The sequence below is a fragment of the Microcaecilia unicolor genome, chromosome 1 (assembly GCF_901765095.1).
Source record: "Microcaecilia unicolor chromosome 1, aMicUni1.1, whole genome shotgun sequence".
NCBI lineage: Eukaryota > Metazoa > Chordata > Amphibia > Gymnophiona > Siphonopidae > Microcaecilia > Microcaecilia unicolor.
Genome location: NC_044031.1, coordinates 484,598,469 through 484,617,739, shown reverse-complemented (window position 1 = coordinate 484,617,739; position 19,271 = coordinate 484,598,469). Strand labels below are relative to the sequence as shown.

The window sequence follows — 19,271 nt, the reverse complement described above, 5'->3', positions numbered from 1 at the left end:
AGTAATAGCAATGTGTTCCCAGAAGTCCAGTACTGCAGCGCAATACCAACTCTCCCCACCTGATTTGAACATTGAGTCCCTCCCCCTAACAACCCAGATCCCCCCCCCCACAACACAAAAACAACACTCCTCCCAGCAAAACCCCACCCCGGCTCCCTATCCCTTCCCGTGTATGGAATGATGACCCCATCAGTAGTACCTGTTGAAAGGAGGAAGCAACATGGAACATCTTGAAAATAGAAGATGGAACCTCTATCCACAAAGGTGCCATCTACAGACCTCCAGCACAAACAGAAATGCTGGACAAAGATCTGGTCATAAATATTCAAAAGCTGGGAAAGGGGAGATGCTCTTGCTGGGAGATTTCCACCTGCTAGATGTGAACTGGAATGTCCCACCTGCACGATCAGAAAGAAATAGCGAGATTGTGGATGACTGCTCAGATAAATGGTGATGGAATTCACAAGTGAAAGGGTGACAGTAGATCTAGTGCTCCCAAATGAAGAAAGTGTATCTAACATCTGGGAGGGTGTCCACCTGGCCAGTAGTGATCATCACATGATATGGTTTGATATAATAGCTAAAACGGACTGCAGTCACACAAACTCAAAGCTTGGGATTTCAAATATGCCGATTTTAGTAAAATGGGTGAGTAGCTGAAGAAAGAGCAGATGGAATGGAAGGACATAAAAGAAGAAAGACAGTGGGCCAAACTGAAAGGAGCTATGAAAATGCCAATGCATCTTTATGTAAGGCAAGCAAATAATAGCAAGAAAAAGAGGAAGCCAATGTCGATTTTCTAAACAAGTATCTGAAAAATAAAGGCAAGAGGTAGAATTCATGAAATACAAAAGAAAGCAAAAAAAGGAACATAGAAAAGAATATTGGAAAAAAACTCAAAGAAAACAGAGAGAGAAATACTGCTGACAAAAGAACAAGTGAAAGATAAAGATAGGTGACAAGACTTTTTTCAGGTCTGCTGGGGAATGCAGGAAAGCTAGAAATGGAACTGTGACACTGGAAGATGCTGAGAAGCTCTTTGTGGAGAGTGATGAATAAAAAGCAGACAAATACTAAACAAATACTTTTGTACAATGATCATGGAAGAAAATCCTGGAAAAGGACCATAGTCGATTGACATAAATAAGAATGGAATAGATACCACATTATTCACAGGAGAAAGTGAATATGAACAGCTCGAAAACCTGGAAGTAGAGAAAGCCATGAGGCCAGAAACAATACTTTTGAGCGAGCTTACAGAGGTTAAATCTCTCTTATCTGTTCCCTTCTCCTCCACTGTGAACTCCAGACTCCATTCCTTTCATCTTGCTGCCCGACACACCTGGAATAGACTTCCTGAATCAATGCGTCAAGCTCCAGCTGTGGCCACCTTCAAATCTAAGCTAAAAGCCCACCTTTTTGAGGCTGTTTTTAACTCCTAAGTCCTATTCACTTGTTCAGTACCCATGTCTGTTTTATAATTCCCACCTTAAGTAATTCCCTTATCCCTTATTTTTCCTGTTTGTCTGTCTTGATTAGATTGTGAGCTTTGTCAAGCAGGGACTCTTACATGTTCAGTGTACAGCGCTGTGTACATCTAATAGCATTTTATTTATTTATTTATGACATTTATACCTCACATTTTCCCGTACAATTTCAAGTTCAACGTGGCTAACAAGCTATAGCTAAAAAGAAGTCATTACAAAATAGGAAACAAAATACATAAACCCACACATATCAATAACGAAAGAATCATAAATATATAAAGAATTCAATAATAAAGCATAATGGGGAGAATGGATGGGGGAGATTAGGCACCAGGTTCAACTGACAGAAATTTTTTGAAAAGGAAAGATTTAAAAAACTTACAAAAACACAAATAATAAAGTTAGATTTTATATTTTTCGGCAAGGAATGCCACCATTTAATATCTTGGTATGAAAAAGTAGCTGAATATATAGATTTATAAACTACTTTCTTACAGGTAGGAAAATGAAGACGGAGGTGGTTTCTTGCACCAAAGATTGAATTGCGAGAAGGCAAAGTAACAAGGGGCAACATATAGTCAGGGGCAATACCATACAAAATCTGAAATATGAGAGCACAGAGTTTGAATACAATCCTGGCCCTAATAGGAAGCCAATGCAAATGTATCAGCAAAGGAGTAGCCCTCTCAAAGCGTGGTACATGCATGACAAGTCTCATGCAGTATTTTGGGCAGTTTGCAGTTTCCTTAAGATACATTCTTTACACCCTGCATAAATGGAATTACAATAATCAAATTGGGTCAAAACAAGAGACTGGACAAGTAATCTGAAAATATCAATTGAAAAAAGGGCCTAATGCGCTTCAGCTTCCAAAGTAATTTAAAAGATTTAATAACCACCGAGGACATCTGCGATTCAAAGGTTAAGTGCAGATCAACAACAACCCCTACCATTTTTAGAGTGGACTCCAAAGGATAAGAAACACAGTCAATGCTAAAATTGCTGCAGGGATTATGGTCAAACAAATTGTTTATTACGAAAAATGTAGTTTTTTCCCGATTTAATTGTAGCCTGAATTCAGAGGCCAAGGATTCCATTAAATCAAGGCCAGTTTTAATCCTATACATAATTCCCTGGATGTCTCCTCGAAAAGGGATGTAAACAGTCACATCATCTGCATAGATAAAAGGATGGAATCCAATTAACTCAAGTCTCCCCCTTAGCGGAGCCATCATGACATTAAATAATATTGGAGATGGGGTGAGCCTTGTGGCACACCATAATTTGGAGACCAAGGTGATGATAATGCGTCCAACATTTTTACTCTGTAAGACCTAGACTTCAGGAAGCCCTGAAACCAGGACAAGACTTCTTCACAAATCCCAAACTGGTCTAGTAAATTTAACAAAAGATCATGATCCACCACATCAAAGGCACTTGACATGTCAAATTGCATAACCTGGACCTTGTTGCCTAAACAAGTTTCCTTCCTGAAAACAGAAACTAAAATGGTTAAAACAGTCTCAGTACTATAACACAGCCTGAAGCCAGACTGGAACACATGTAGGAGACGAAAGCTGGAAAGACGGTCAGAGAGCTGGGTTGCTACAATTCCTGTGTGACGAGACATCTCCTTGACAATAAGGTAAATGATAAGTAGTAGTAGGTTATGGCAGGTCCTCTTAAAGAGTTGGTTAATAAATACTTGGAGAATGTAAAGGTTCCAGAGAACTGCAGAAGACTGGATATGGTCCCTATTTACAAAAAAATGGAGACAGAGAAGAAGTGGGAAACTACAGGCCTCATTTCAGTGGCTGGAAAAGTAATGGAGGCACTGCTGAAGGAAAGAATGCTGAACTTTCTAGAAACTAACAGGGTGCAATATCCAAGGCAACATAGTTTTACCAAAGAAAAGTCATGCCAAATGAATCTGGTCGATTTCTTTGACCAGGTGACTAGAGAACTAGATCAAGGACCTACATTAGATGTTGTCTACATTTTTTTTAATTTATAAGTTTCAAAATTATAAACTCAAGATATCTCCTTGTACACCATAGCCTTATACCAAATTACAAATCCAAAATAAAGAATTAATACAATACAAATAAAAAGGAAAGATGAAGAAAAAGGATCAAGTCTATAAGAATAAGGGGAGATCCAATTCATAACTGGAGAAATAAAATAAGGAAAAGAAAGGATATATCTATATCACAGTATATCCATATCTAATAAGGAAATGATGTTGTGTGTTAATTATGCCTAGAAATTAACACAATCTTGACCAACTAACTGGTGTTATTGTCTTAACCCATTACTCTTTTTGAGGTAAGGAATGAAGTCATAAGTACATATAAGTACATAAGTATTGCCATACTGGGACAGACCAAAGGTCCATCAAGCCCAGCATCCTGTTTCCAACAGTGTCCAATCCAGGTCACAAATACCTGGCAAGATCCCAAAAAAGTACAAAACATTTTATACTGCTTATCCCACAAATAGTAGATGTTGTGGCTCCCAATAAACATATTTATGAGTGATACTGATTTATACATTTACAGGGATATTTCAGAAAGAAGCTGGCTCCTAGCTGCAACACCAGGCCCAAGTAGTAAAAATTGCCTTTGTTTCTTTTGCACGTCACAAGTAACATCTGTAAAAATCGATATTTCCTTTACACACTCCTTAGATCTGAACTAACAGGAAAGAAGCAAGTCTCTTTCATTATTCGTCAACAAAGTCAATATTACAGTCGGCTTAACATCATTACTCCAGTTTCTTGAAGTTCAAATGAACCAAGTGTTAAATCCTTGACTGATTTTCCACGTTTTCAAGTAGAAAGATAATATGCACTTTCAGAACTTGGGGGTCAGCGCTCAAGAAAAAGATCTGGGTGTCATCGTAGATAATATGCTGAAATCTTCTGCTCAGTGTGCGGTGGCAGCCAAAATAGCAAACAGGATGCTAGGAATTATTAGGAAAGGGATGGTGAATAAGACCGAAAATACTTTGTATCGCTCCTGGTGCATCCGCACCTTGAGTATTGCATTCAGTTCTGGTCGTGAAACTCTAACCACTCTTGGAGAGTATAAACTCAACAGAAATAATTCCAACCTAATAAAAGGAGTTTATATAGAGGGGCATAATTGAACAAAAACGTCTATCTCCATGGGCGTTTATCTCCGAGAACGGGTCCGTGAAGGGGCGGACCAAACCGTATTTTCGAAAAAAATAGACGTCCATGTTTTATTCGACAATTTGTGAGCTGGGCGTTTTTGTTTTTCAGTGATAATGGAAAATGAAAGCGCCCAGCTCAAAAATGAATAAATCCAAGACATTTGTTCGTGGGAGGGGCCAGGATTCGTAGTGCACTGGTCCCCCTCACATGCCAGGACACCAACCGGGCACCCTAGGGGGCACTTTTACAAAAACAAAAAAAAAGGTAAAAGAGCTCCCAGGTGCATAGCACCCTTCCCTTGTGTGTTGAGCCCCCCAAATCCCCCTCAAAACCCACTGCCCACAAGTCTACACCATTACTATAGCCCTAAGGGGTGAAGGGGGGCACCTACATGTGGGTACAGTGGGTTTGGGGGGGTTGGACGACTAAGCATTAAGCAGCACAATTGTAACAGGTAGGGGGGATGGGCCTGGGTCCACCTGCCTGAAGTCCACTGCACCCCCTAACAACTGCTCCAGGGACCTGCATACTGGTTCACATTTGAGGGTGAAAATAAAAAGTTGTGAAACATCATTTTTTGTGGTGGGAGGGGGTTAGTGACCACTGGGGGAGTCAGGGGAGGTCATCCCCGATTCCCTCTGGGGGTAATCTGGTCATTTAGGGCACTTTTTGGGGCCTTATTCGTGAAAAAACAGGGTCCAGGAAAAGTGCCCTAAATTCTAGCTACAAATGCATACTTTTTTTCCATTATCGGCGAAAGGCGCCCATCTCTCCTCGGCCGATAACCACGCCCCAGTTCCACCTTCACCACGCCTCCGACACGCCCCCGTCAACTTTGTACGCTTCCGCGATGGAGTGCAGTTGAAAATGTCCAAAATCGGCTTTCCATTATACCGATTTATTCATTTTTGTGAGATAAACGACTATCTCCCGATTTGGGTCGAAATCTAGGCGTTTTTCTCTTTCAATTATAAGGTGGACAGTATGTCAAGTTAGTTTGAGGGTGTCCCATTCACTGAGAGGGAAAAAACGTCCCCTACCTATAATAACTATACCAAATGGAACCTCAAACCTCCAAACAAGGGACCATTCCAATGGAACTTAAACACACCTTGTTTAAAGCGGAGTAAGTTAATATCATAGGTTCCTCCCAAGAAGGAAAAAAAGAAAAATCACCCAGACGAAAAAACTCAGATTAACTGAGATAAAAAACGAATGGGATGAAAAAACTCTCTTTCCCTCTTGTACCTATAAATTGAATGAGCACCTAACCCAAACTAACCCGCCAAATCTACCCCCAGCCTTAAAAAAGCTACCTATAGAGCACCCCAGGGGAAAGATAGAAACTCTCAAAAGAGAATGTCAGGCAAGAATCGACCTGCCCCCCTAAACATATAAATTCCCAAAGCAGCAAAAAGAATAACCCTAAAGATTACTTAGCTTAATTCAAAGAGGCTGCTTCACAAAAAACTTGTCCCCGATAAGGTCTCCGGAGCCTTGCAAATCTTCAGCTGATGAAAAAAACGCCAGCCCTCGTAAACCTGAAACCGGCGAACAGCGCCAGCCCTCCAACAAGAGCGCCTTGTTTCGCCAACCTTATGGCTGCATCAGGAAGAGCGCAAAAAGGGCGCTTACAATCACTCTTAGTCCATCTTGTCAAGAGCAGCAGACGACACTGGAGACTTAACTTAAATCATCTACAGCTCCATGGCCTGCTGACTAAACTGAGAGGGCTGAAGTTAGAACCCAAAGTGATGAGAACTGGATTAGAAACTGGTTGACTGACAGACACCAGAGGGTGGAGGTAAATGGAATTCATTCAGAGAAAAGAAATGTGAGTAGTGAAGTGCCTCACAGATCAGTCCTGGGGTCAATTCTATTCAATATATTTGCGAGAGACATTGCTGAACGGTTAGAAGGAAACGTTTACCTTTTTGCAGATGAAACGCAGAGTGCAACAAAGTGAACACCCTGGTTGAAGTAGACATCATGAGAAGTGATCTATAAAACTTAGAAGTACGGTCTGTTTGGCAGTTAAAACAATGTAAGCAAAGTGTAGAATTCCAAAGGAGCTGTATGTGATATGGGACAAGAAGCTGACATACATGAAGCGATATGCACAGACCATAAAAGGGACCTTAGGGTAACAGTGTCCAAGGATCGCAGGGTAGCAAAACAATGTGAAAAGGCAACACAGAGAGAGGGATAACCAGAAGTAGAAAGGAGGTGTTAATGCCCCTGTATTGGTCATTGGTGAGGCCCTACTTGAAGTAAATGTAAAAAATGTACAGAAGCCAGGTCCTGTGCTTGGTTCTGAAATCAGTACACATGGAGGAAGGTCCCTGTTCAGGGTGAAGCACCTTAGGGCCTCCCATATCATATTAAAGACATAAATAACCTAATTTTCTAAACAATTGCTACTTAGCAAAATCCAGCTCTCTCATTCTATTTCCTCTCTGGAGACTAACATGAATTGGGATGACTCAAAGTCATCATGAAGGAAAGCAATGATCTAATTAAGTAAATATTTTTACCACTGACCAGCAGCAATTTAAGAATTCAAACTGCTAAGTTTTCTAGGAACATGCTTCTTTTCTTGAACCTGCTTTACTTAACAGCACAACTAGTTAATTGTTTCTTATTACATGGTTGGAACCTGAGTTCACTATTAAACACACATACAGCTCCTACTTCAGAGAAATAAAAGAAAAAGGCATAATGACAAGTTTTTGGGCAAAAGTGGTTCTTAATGCTGTTAACATGTTGAGACCGTGGATAAGAACATGCAAAAAGAACTTTGGTGCATTGCCATTTCGCTACAGAAAGAGGATTATAATTTGGGTAATTTTTTCTTTTGTATCATAATAAAATTAGTGTCTAAGGCTGCAGGGAAGCATTCCCTCCCTCTATTAAGGGGTGCGTCGATGGTGGGGGCAGTTGAGACGCAAGAATTGCATGGGGGTGGAGCCTTGTCGAAGCCAGTGAATAGGTATGTGCACAGGAACAATTTAAACCCCAAAGGTGGAAAAATAAGCTCCTCTGAATACAGGGAGAAATAAAACTAAACAGGCGAAGTCAGTGCATGGCCTTAGTAAAGGAGCACATAGAATCACTAGACCAGTTTTGGCCCTGGTCGGTTCTAACAAAAATATAGGGTGGGGGAGCTAGTAAGAAGAAAGGCATTGGGGTGCAGGAGCTGGACATCCCAGCCAGGGGTCATTTCTGTTGCAGTCCCACCAGGCTCTTCTAGTGTGGGGCAAGCTTGTGGATTGGATGGAGGCTATCAAACAGGGGGTGATGCTCTTGTGGCTGGTGGCATTCCAGGCTCTATTGGCACATCAATCAGGATTATGCCATCCTATCTTCCTCTACTGGCTAACAGTAGGCTTTTGACCCTGCCTCAGGGGTTAGGAGGCCAAAATGACATGCCTATTACAGGTCATCTGACTTAATCAGCTCCCTCCCTTGGAATTAGACATGGGATAGGGCTTGTAGTTGATAGACACCAGGTGGTACCATTCCAAGTGGCCCTACTCACAGTGGGGCAGCGTTTGGACCACAACAGTGATCAGAGTGGTACACTTCCCCCCCTTGGTATGCCCAATACAGCATGCCACTTACAGGTCCGAATTGGACTCCATATTATGATAGTATAGGTGCTTGGCAGGGGTTAGGTGGCCGTGTATTATCACGTTTCTCCAGTGCAAGTCATCCAGTTGAGGACCAACCAGGTTCTTCTGGATGAGAGGCACACAGGAATGTGTCTTGCCAGTCTTCGGAGGAGCCGGTAGTGCATGCTATTGGTAAGATATAGAGGCATGGTGGCTGCCAGGGACAATGATATGGTTGGAAAACATCCTTCATAAACAAGAGTGTGTGAGGGTGTAACACCTATAACATACGAGTCATTGCTATTGCATGACTCTGGCACTACTGAACCACTGTGTGCAGCAAATAGTGAGATAACAAATGTTTCAGGGGTGCTGATGCATAATAAGAAGAGTAGGATTAGTGGGGATGGTCAGTCATCTGACTTCAGCTCTTCATCTGGTTCTTCATCTTCTACCTTACCTTCCCCATGAGAGACCCAAAGGGGGTGAGATGCAATGATGGAATTATGGGAGGGACCCCCTTCCAAGGGGGTACCCAGAGCCTTGTGTAAGCATATAGTGAGGAGAAAATATATTGATATTTTCAAGTTAATGGAAGGTCATAGAGGGATGTCTAAAAATAAGAAGGGAAAAAAAGAAGAAGGGTGAGCCAGAGAAGAAGTTACCCAAAACTATCAATAATTGAATTAGGGCATTTTTGAGGTTAGCTAGTGTGGTTCATTATTAGTTTATGTGGATACTATCGTGAGCACTCAAAGATTTTGAAGGTTGGCCATGGCTCAACTATGATAAGTGTTTCAAGGATAAGATGTCAGGTAACTGTCACAGGTCTGGGAGGGTGAGCCCTTAGGCCACAGCTGGGCAAGTGGTAGAGGGAGGAGTCCCGGCTGGCAGCAGGTGAGTCATCCCTAGAAGAGAGGAGATGGTGAGTGGCCCTTGGGGTCAGGCCTGGTGAACCAGGACCTGGGTGGCCCTTAAAAGGGCCTCCTGGGGCAGGCCTGGCAAATCAGGACCTGGGTGGCTCTGAAAAGAGCCCTTGGGGGCAGGCCTGGTGAGCCAGAAACCGGGTAGCTCTGAAAAGAGCCCTTGGGAGCAGGCCTGGTGAACCAGGACCTGGGTGAGGAGCTGGAGACAGTAACACTGGCAGGTCAGAAGGCTGGTATGCTGGCAGGACTGGAGACAGGAATTAGGCAGGACTGAAAGAAATCTATGTAAACCTAGAAAATGTAATGGGCCAATTTGACAAACTAAAGAGTAGCAAATCGCCTGCACTGGATGCTATACATCCCAGAGTACTGAGAGAACTAAAAAATAAACTTGAGAAGCTATTATTAGTTGTATGTAATTTAGCTTTAAAATCAAGCATGGTACCAGAACATTGGAGGGTGGAAAATGTAACATCAATTTTTAAAAGGGTTCTAGAGGTGACACAAGAAATTATAGCACAAGGTCGGAGCCAGGCAAAATGGTAGAATCTATTATAAAGAACAAAATTATTGAACATATACATAGGCATGGATTAATGGGACAGAGCCAACATGGATTTAGCCAAGGAAAATCTTGCTTCACCAATCTACTACATTCCTTAGAAGGGGTGAATAAACATGTGGATAGGTGAGCCAGTTGATAATGTGTACCTGGATTTTCAGAAGGCATTTGACAAAGTATCTGATGAACGACTGCTGAGGAAATTAGAAAATCATGGGATACAGGCAGTGTTCTACTGTGAATTAAGAAATGGATAAAAGAGAGTTTCATGGGGATGTTGAGGAACAAAATAATAAGACTGAATAATGCACTTTCCTGAGAAAAGAATGCAAATCTCTCTCATGAATACTCATTGTGGATATCCTGAAAACCTGACTGGCTGGGGAGCCCCCAAGGTGGGAGGGGGTTTGACTGGCGGCCACTAGACCACCAGGGACCATTTTTGGGGGGGTTTGGGGGGCTAGAGACCCACCGGATCTCCAGCCCTCCCTGAACCTGGAGGGGTGGGATTGTCGGGGGGACCGGAGGACCGCCGGACCTCCAGCCCCCGTTGCTCAGGGCAGGGGTAGTCAGGGCCTGGTGGTCCCATGGACCGCCAGCCCCTGTGTTTGACAGGTTTGGGCTTTTGACAGCCCAGACCTGTCAAACAAGTGCGGGAGGATTGTGCTGAGCGCATGCTCAGGCACAATTCGCCCGCACTTCTACCCCATGATCAGAGATAATTATGCTGCTTAAATTTGCATGCATTATCTCTGATCATCGGTGCGGTAAAGCCCCACGCTGTTCCAGCGCTATTTTAGAGCGCTGTTTGGAACAGCGCGGGGCTTTTGATCATCTGCCTCAATGCTGTAACCAAGATAAGAAAAGCATGTTAATTCTTATCACAGAAGCATCATGTTTACTTCATCTGTATGCTGTTGTGGCCTGTTACAAATTTATCCTCATGATGGCCTGAGTAAGAGTCCACATTAATGGGAACCTGGAGAATTTGCTAAGCGATGGGGGCAATCAAAACAGGGGAAGAAGTTCTGGTGTAGTTGTGAATGAATGCATATAGCATCACAGCCTGCAGGTGGAGGATCTACTGAACTGGAAACTCAAAAAGCAAAAAGAAATGGCCAGGTCAAAAACTAAATAAATAACCAAAGGCATACTTATAAATAAGTTAGCTGGGAGCCCTTTCACTAAGCTGGATTAGGTGCCAACAAGCGCCTAACACAACAAAAATGGCCTAATGCAGGACACATGAAAGCGCTTAGTTTTGTCATCTGTGTGCTAAGCATGCATTATTTTGTTATTTTGGAAGGGGCTTGTCGGGGCTGAGATTGGTATGGATGTGCTAATCAGCTAGCACACAGACATTACCACCATGCTAAATGGTTAGCATATCCATAAAACCTCCTAAATAGGAGGTGGTAAATGCTCCTGCAGTAATTATTTTAAATGGCTGCACGCTAATACTAACATTAGCGCCCGTCAGAAAAAGATATAATCAAAACATTGCCTCTTTTATGGCCCCACTAGAAATAGACTTAACACACCCTTATGCAGGTTTCCCCAATATTAAGGTTTGAAAACTAGCAAAAAATGAAAGCAATAGCGATCGTCCCCCTAATCAAAGATGCCCAATAACCAAATAAGTGGAATAAAATATGCAAAAGGAAATATCAATTACTAAGCTGTAGCAAAAAGTGGCCTTAGCGCACCCTTACACAGGATTTTCTGGCATGCTAAGGCTATTTTTGGCGCACCCGCAAAATGGCCAATTCTCCATTTTTTGTATTAATGGCCATGTGCTAATGTTGTGCAAAAAAGTCCCTAAAGCAGCCTATAGGAGGCAAAATATGGCCACGTCGGGCATTGCATGTTACAAATTGACTGGAATAAAGTTTTCTACTATTTTTTATTACAGGTCGTGCGTTAACATTCAGATTAATGCACGGTAGCTACTCCTAGTTAACACAGAAGTACTCTGGCTCCAATGCTCAGAAGCAAATGCAGGTGCTAGAAGCCATTAACACCAGATTAGTGCCTGCATTTGCTAACACCAAATGCTCAGAATCGCCGAGCAAGTGAAATAACAAGCTCTTTGGCTCTGAGCGCAATGAGCACGCAAATGCGTGCTAAAGAAGTCATCCTGTATTCCTCCCCAATGCTCAGTGGGCAGCGCACCAAACAAGACACTAACTCCTGTGGCAAACCCTAAGCCTGCTCGGAGCTGGCATTAGGGTTGTGCTGAGCCGTGGAGAAGGGATGACCTCTAAAGCCCTAGTAGCCCAGTGAATCCCAGATCCCCCATCCCCCTAAAGACCTAAAGTCCTGGTGGTCTCAAAACCCCTCACCCCCCCCCCCCCCCCAAGACTAAAGCCCTGGTGGTTCAGTGGACCCCAGAACCCCCCCTTGAAAATAAAACTCTGGTGGTCCATTGAGACCCTCTGGTCAGGACCTCCCCCAAAGACTACCCCCAGTGGCCTAGCGGTGGCCCCCCAAACCCCTCCTACCTTGAAGAAGGAGGAGGGAAAGAGTTCTAGTCTCACCTCCTATTTGGTGCATCATCAAATGGTGGCTCCCTGCCCAGTGTATCCTTTATAAAATTACTCCCAATGTTATCATGAAGCATGTGAAAAACCAAAGATCTTCAGTTTCTTCCTACCTATTTGGGAAATTTACTGATCTTAAAATATGTTGGGAAAAATCTGTACTAATCCCTACTGGAATGGAAAATATGTAGTTTCCCTAAACGTAGGGAAGTCTATTTCAAGATTTCCTTGTGGAAATACTAGAACTTACATGTGTATTTGTATTCACATGTAAAAATTCAGAAAGCCACTATTTACATGAGGAGAACCATACTAAACAAAGATTTCAATGGGATGTGGTTTGAGCATGACTAAAATCTGCATGTGTATTCCCCATTTCAAAGAAAAATGAAGAAGTAGAGAGTGTGAAACAAGTTTCAACAAAGGGAGTGCTATCACAATTCCTTTATTGCACCAGAGACCCGACACGGGGCCATATTTCGGCGGTAAGAACTGCCTGCCTCAAGGGTCAAAAATACAATATCTGCTGCTGAAAGAATTGGAAATCAATGGTGACCAAACAGGAAAGAAATTGAGTACACGGATTCCAAATGCACACAGAAAAACGCCTTGGCGCCCAATTCGCTACTGCTTCAGTTACAGAATAAAGGCAGTTCTTACCGCCTAAACACGGCCCTTTGTCGGGTCTCTGTTTGGTGCAATAAAGGAATTGTGATAGACACTCCCTGTGTTGAAGCTTGTGTCACACACTCTACTTCATTTTCCTTGGACTTTGTGTAGAGGTGGTTTCCAGACTCGTGTATGGAAAAAAACCTCTATTTATTTATTTATTAATGCATTTGTACCCCACATTTTCCAACCAGAGTTGTTGGTTCAATGTAGCTTACATTTACATTAGTTAATCAGTCATAATCTGACATTTTACATCAGCTAACCATTTTACAACAGATTGCTCTTTGAGCATGGACTGTCTCTCTTCTATGTTTGTGCAGCGCTGCGTATGCCTTGTAGCGCTATAGAAATGCTAAATAGTAGTAGTAGTTAATCAGTTAATCATATTACGTTGTTGTTGACGTGTCTAAGTGTCTTTGGCCAGTTTCTGTTCGTAATTCATTATTCGTGTTATGTTGTGGTGTTTTATTGTTGTCTGGTGACATCGAGTAGCGTTTTGCTGAATAAGTGGGCTTTCAGATGTTTTCAGAAAGTTAAGCAGTCAGTCGTTTTAGGACTTTCAATAGTGCATGCAAGAAGTTTGTTATTTGCATGAATAAAAGTCCATATATACTTATTACCGATCTGCTTTTATCTTTTCCGTTTTATATTTTATATGCCTTGACATTAAGGGAAGTGCAGGGTGAGATAGGTTCTTACATCTTTTATTGCATTGCGTATAGGAAGTTCTATTAGTCAAGGCCAAAAAGTATACTATAGGCCAAGGTGCACATCTTAAAGGATATGTATGCTTTGATGGGTAGCCTGCATAGTTTTTGAAGTAGTGGTTTTCGGTTTTCAAATCCATTTGTTCTGAATATTAATCTAACATATGTATTTTGTGCTGTTTGCAATTTTTTTAGTCCTTGTTCCCTGCAATCTACATACATGCCATTGCAGTATTCTGCATGGGCGAGGACCATAGATTGGACTAAAGTGCGGAATACATCTCTTGGGAAGTATACATGGTTTGGAACATTTTCTTCATTGTGGTTGAGATTTGGTTGTCGAATCATAGATAGCGGTCCATGGTGACTCCTAGGATTTTTAGGTTCTCAGATACTAGGAGGGTTGTATCCATGGTGTTGACGTTAGTGAAGCATTCAATGTTGTGTGATGATGTGAGTATCAAGCAGTGTGTTTTTCCCTTGTTCAGTTTGAGCTTAAAGGATGTTGCCCAGGATTCCATTATGTTTGTGCCATCACTAATCCTCATTGAAATTTCATGTGGGTTTTTCTGGTATGTATATTGGTATATCATCGGTGTAAATGAGGGGGATAAATCCTCCAAGAATGGAGGATCATGGTCTGGTAGGTTTGCCTCATGGTGAGAACATTGGACGTTATCGGTTCCCCAGATTGGCTTGTCAGATGTGGTGTTTAATGCCAGTTGATTTAAAGCAGGTTGAGGGGGAAAGCCTGAGCTATCTCTTTGTTTTATTCCCAGTACCTGAAGTTAGCTTCGGAGCGTAGCTTGCCGTGTCCTTCCTTCAGGTCACCATCTTAGGATTTTCAGTGAACAGTTTGGTTCCTTCTTTGTCAATCATCTGCTCTGTCAATCATGTGAATAACTGCTCCGGGTTTTTCATCTCCTCTCTGGTAGTCACAATAATAATTATACAGCAAAGGCTTGTGCATCCGTGGCTCTCTGCACACTGCAGCTTTTACACCTGCTTAATGGCATGTATAGGTTTTTTAAAGTGCTTATTTTAACTAGGGTTTTACAAGAGGATTAAGGGAGTCATTTTCCTTTATTTCATGTAGTTTATGTTCATCAATGAAATGACTCTAATGGCAGCCAAAAGGTGAAAAGTGTATTTTTTGTCTTAGCAGTTGAAGTGCTGGAAACCTATGTTATCTTTGAGAACTGTCTGAAGAAGCCCTTGCTTCAGCAAAACCAATATTGTATTGGAATAATGACGAAGTCTTAAAAGTTCATAAAGAAGCAGCAGCTCCCAGGCCAATAACAAATATGTTAAAATTTTGTTTGGGACACTGAAGTTTCATTGTAGTTTGGTGTTATATACAGACGGTTTTCTATGTGAAGTGATAAAGCCATACATAGCCTGCTTACAGTTTATGAATGGCAGTAGTCTGAGCATATGGTTTTCTCCTTCATTCCATATTTTCTTATATATTCTATTGTTCCAGCATTTTTTTTTGGGGGGGGGGGGTTGACATTATATATTTATATAAATTTTTGTAAAGTTTTTTGAAATATTAAGATGGTATACTGCACGATATTTTGGACAGTAATTTTTGTTTGAACACCTCTGAAATGAAACCATGTTAAAACTGTTACCTCATTATTTCATGGAGCAGTTACACGTGGAAGTGTGTCAGCACTTGCATATGCAGCCTCAGGTCTGTGCTATTCATTTTTTCAAAATGTATATTTGTAGAATGGCTGCCCTGCTGCACATGCTGACACATATAAAACCCACTCCTGCAGGTATTTTAGAAAAGGCTGTGCAAGGGCAGAGCCCTTCCCAACTTGGGCACTTCAAATCCAATCTCTACATTCTATGTAAAATGGAACTTCACATCTTTATCTAAATAGGAAAGATACAAGATCTGGGAAGCTGGGTAAATATTCTATTCTCTTTAGGTAGGATAATAAATGAAGTCAAAATGATGGTTTTTCTTAAATTATTATACTTGTTTCAAAATACAGTGCACTCCATTTAAGTCGGATAAGCGCATGCTCTGTTTAACCGCATGCCGTACTTCGGTGGCGTTTTTGGCACCGTCAATTTCCATGAGGACAAACTTCGGTTTAGCGCACCACTGATAAGTGCAAGATTCACTTATATGCATGGTTTAAGACCGCTCCTCTGCAGGAAAGACTCCGCATAAGCGCACGCACGGAATATGGAAGCTGATTGGCGCGTGACAACCAACGAGATTTCAAATTTACCGCCCCTTTAACTGCCACAGGCAGAATAAGTGAAAGAATGTTGTTAGAGTGTACACTGGGGTCGTCATCGTCGTGGCGGAACTGTAAGACTAACACTGGCTGAATGAATAGAAGTTCTTAAAAAATTAGAAAACAAACAAAGTCAAGCATCTATTCCTAAAGAATATGGTGTCAATCCCAGTCAAATTTCACATATCTTGAAGCAGAAAGACCAGCTTCTGGAAGACTGGCAAAACAATACAAATCCACAACGGAAACGAAAACGGGCAGGAAAAGCTGAGGAGGTAGAAGATGCTCTTCTTCGGTGGTTTTTGTTGAGTCAGGAGCAGACAGTTTCGTGTTCCACTGCTTATGGAGAAAGCTAACCAGCTAGCTGAAAGTCTTGGACTAACTAAATTCAAAGACACTGTTGGATGGTTGGAAAGATGGAAGGAGAGGAACAACATAAAATTCAAGAAACAGCATGGTGAGAAACAAGACACTGATGACTTTGGTGCTGAAAATTGGGTTGTTTCAGTTCTTCCTACCATCTTGAACGAGTTTGTACCTCATGACATTTTCAATGATGATGAAAACGGTCTCTACTGGCAAGCAATTCCTGATGGAACACTTGCATTCAAACATGCCGAAACTACTGGAGGTAAAATGTCGAAGGACCAACTGACGATCTTCCTTTGCTGCAATATGGATGGGAGTGAGAAGTTGGAACCCCTCGTCATTGGAAAGAGCAAACAGCCCCGTTGCTTCCAGAAAGCTAAGCGACTTCCTGTGTCATACAAGGCTAACGCAAATTCATGGATGACTTGGGAAATTTGGAAGCAGTGGCTAAAGAAGTTAGACACTAGAATGCGGGCACAAAGGCGTCAGATTTTGTTGCTTTGTGATAATTGTGCTGCATACAGGGACGATGTCAGGCTGTCTAACGTCAAGGTGGTCTTCCTGCCACCAAACACTACCTCTGACCCAACCTATGGATCAGGGCATAATAGCCAATTTCAAAAAACATTATCGGGCTCTTGTGCTACGTCATCTGATGAGCGTTATGGATGACCAGACTGAACTGGCTCGTAATCTATCACTGTTGGATTCCCTACATATGCAGAAAGAAGTCTGGAATCATGTTACACAGGCAACCATTGTGAACTGCTACAAGCGGGAGAGGGACGAAACAGATGCAGCTGTTGCAAACGTGTCAGATGAACAGGTTATTGACATCCCAACCTGTGTTACTGAAGAGGAGTTTCATCGCTACGTAGCTGTTGATTACGATCTGTAAACAGCTGACGACAGCACTGCTGTCGAGATATGCGCCTACACACAGGCAACAACGGCTGATGATGAAGCAGATGAAAAAATGAGCAGTGAGGCACATGCTGACAAAATTCAACAACCTCCTCCTGTCACTTTTGCAAGAGCGCTGGAGAGTCTCAACACTGTGCGGGCCTATCTGAAGGCCACTGGATGTCAGTGCTATGACAGTTTTTACCGTCTGGCAGACATAGTCTATGGAACTCACAGACCCAATAGTGTACAGATGACTATAACTGATTACTTCAAGTAAGCCTAACGTCAGTTAATGGAGACTGTATACTGTACATATAATAATAAACAGTACTGTACATATGTTTATCAGATGTCAAGCTTCTTTGGGTCACAACAGTTAAGTGCACGCTCCGGTTAACTGCATGCATTTCTTTGGTCCCAGACCCTTGCACTTAAGCGGATTGCACTGTATTCCTTTTGCCATATCAGAAGATTAAAACAAAAAGAAACAAAGGGGATGTCAGGCAGGTTTCTTTGGACAGGGGCAGGCCTGAGAATAAAGCCAAGTACATCGCAAAAAGCCTGGAAGGAGGCCTAAATCTAACCAAATTCCATTATCCTATTGGTGCCCAGACAAGATTTATACAGTATGCTGCTTTAGCCAACAGCATAGAATTTCAGAACCTCCCACTGGCTCTGTGAGAGCTTCTATAGATAGGAGACAATACCGATCCCCAGGTTAATGCCTATAGAGAGGTCAACTAAGAATATGTGAAATGTGCATCTCAAGGAGTGAACCAATCTTGTAGACAACTTTAATAAAATAATAAGCATTTCCCTGACCCTGCTGCTCAAGAGGGCTATAAAGTTTGGAGAAATGAGAACAGAGAGACCTTGGTTAAATTAAATTCAGATTTAAAAATAAAAAATCTTTTAAGTAATACAAGGAAAACGTCAACCTCACTACTATACAATTCTTCTGTTGATCCAGAATGGCCTGAATTTTGACATTTTCAGGTCATTCTTCCAATGCAAAAGGCTACGCTGACAGAAAAAGTAATAATTATTTAACAAGACATGGGGGTCTGGCTGGCAGATTTTAATATGGAATACGATCTCTGTACTTTTTGCATTGTTAAATGCTTATTTGTGCAAGAAGACTGAGTTTGATAAATTACTTTTATTACTTTTTTTCAACATCTCAATAAAAGCTGATAGACAGAAAGAAGTAAAACCACAGATAACTCCTTACCTGATGGTGTTATGTAATTTGACATACACTGATGTCTCCAGAAACCAATGGATGATCTCTCTCTGTTCTGCAATCGATTTAACCTCTCCGCTAAACCTCCCCTGTAGAGGACAAAAATACAGAATGAAGCCAAGAAAGGTTAGTTTTGCCAAATAATAAGATCACTTAACACAAGCAAGGTAATTTTATAAAGAGGCACCAAGTTAAAGTGCAAATATGAAGTCTATGTTACAAAGATACGCAAGTGCCTATTTGTCTTTATTTAACATGTGTAAGTGGCAGGATTGGACATTTTGGGGCTGGTGTAACATACACACTAATGTTTCTAAAGTATATACATAAATCATAGGGGCCCTTTTACCAAGCAGCACTAGAAATTGGCCTGAGGTAGCCCCTACGCGGGTCTTTCCCCCGCGCTGAGATCACTTTTAGCACTGCAGATAAAAGGCAGCTTTGTATTATATTCCTCAAAAAGAGACTCCCCAAGGGGATAAAAAAGAATCTTTAGACTTGACAACATTTCTAGAATCTTCTGAAACGGAGCAAACACAAGCTGCTACTTTGATAGCAATTGTAGTCTTAAATCCTGATAAGCAACGGCTCTTTCATTTATTTTTTACGAACAGAGAAAAACTTTTTCTGGGATTACGTATAAATATGTTTCCTGATATTTCTAAAGAAACTCAGAAAAGACGAAGACAATTTTTGTTGCTGAAACCTGCTGTTCTGCAACTGGGAGCTGTATTTTACCTAAGGTTTCCTTGTAAATGTGTTATTCTCTATAAATCCTTTAAATGCGTTTTCCTGGATCCTTCTCAATTGACATC

The 19,271-nt window shown here is 41.7% G+C and overlaps 1 protein-coding gene across 2 annotated transcripts in view; it reads right to left on the bottom strand.

Annotated features, from left to right (window-relative positions):
* Positions 1-19,271, bottom strand: part of SPIDR (scaffold protein involved in DNA repair) — a 602,511-nt gene that overhangs the window by 428,379 nt on the left and 154,861 nt on the right. For both annotated transcript variants that reach the window (XM_030214124.1, XM_030214131.1), the window contains exon 7: positions 18,445-18,545. In XM_030214124.1, coding sequence (XP_030069984.1) covers positions 18,445-18,545 — 101 coding nt within the window. The remainder of the gene's footprint in view (positions 1-18,444; positions 18,546-19,271) is intronic.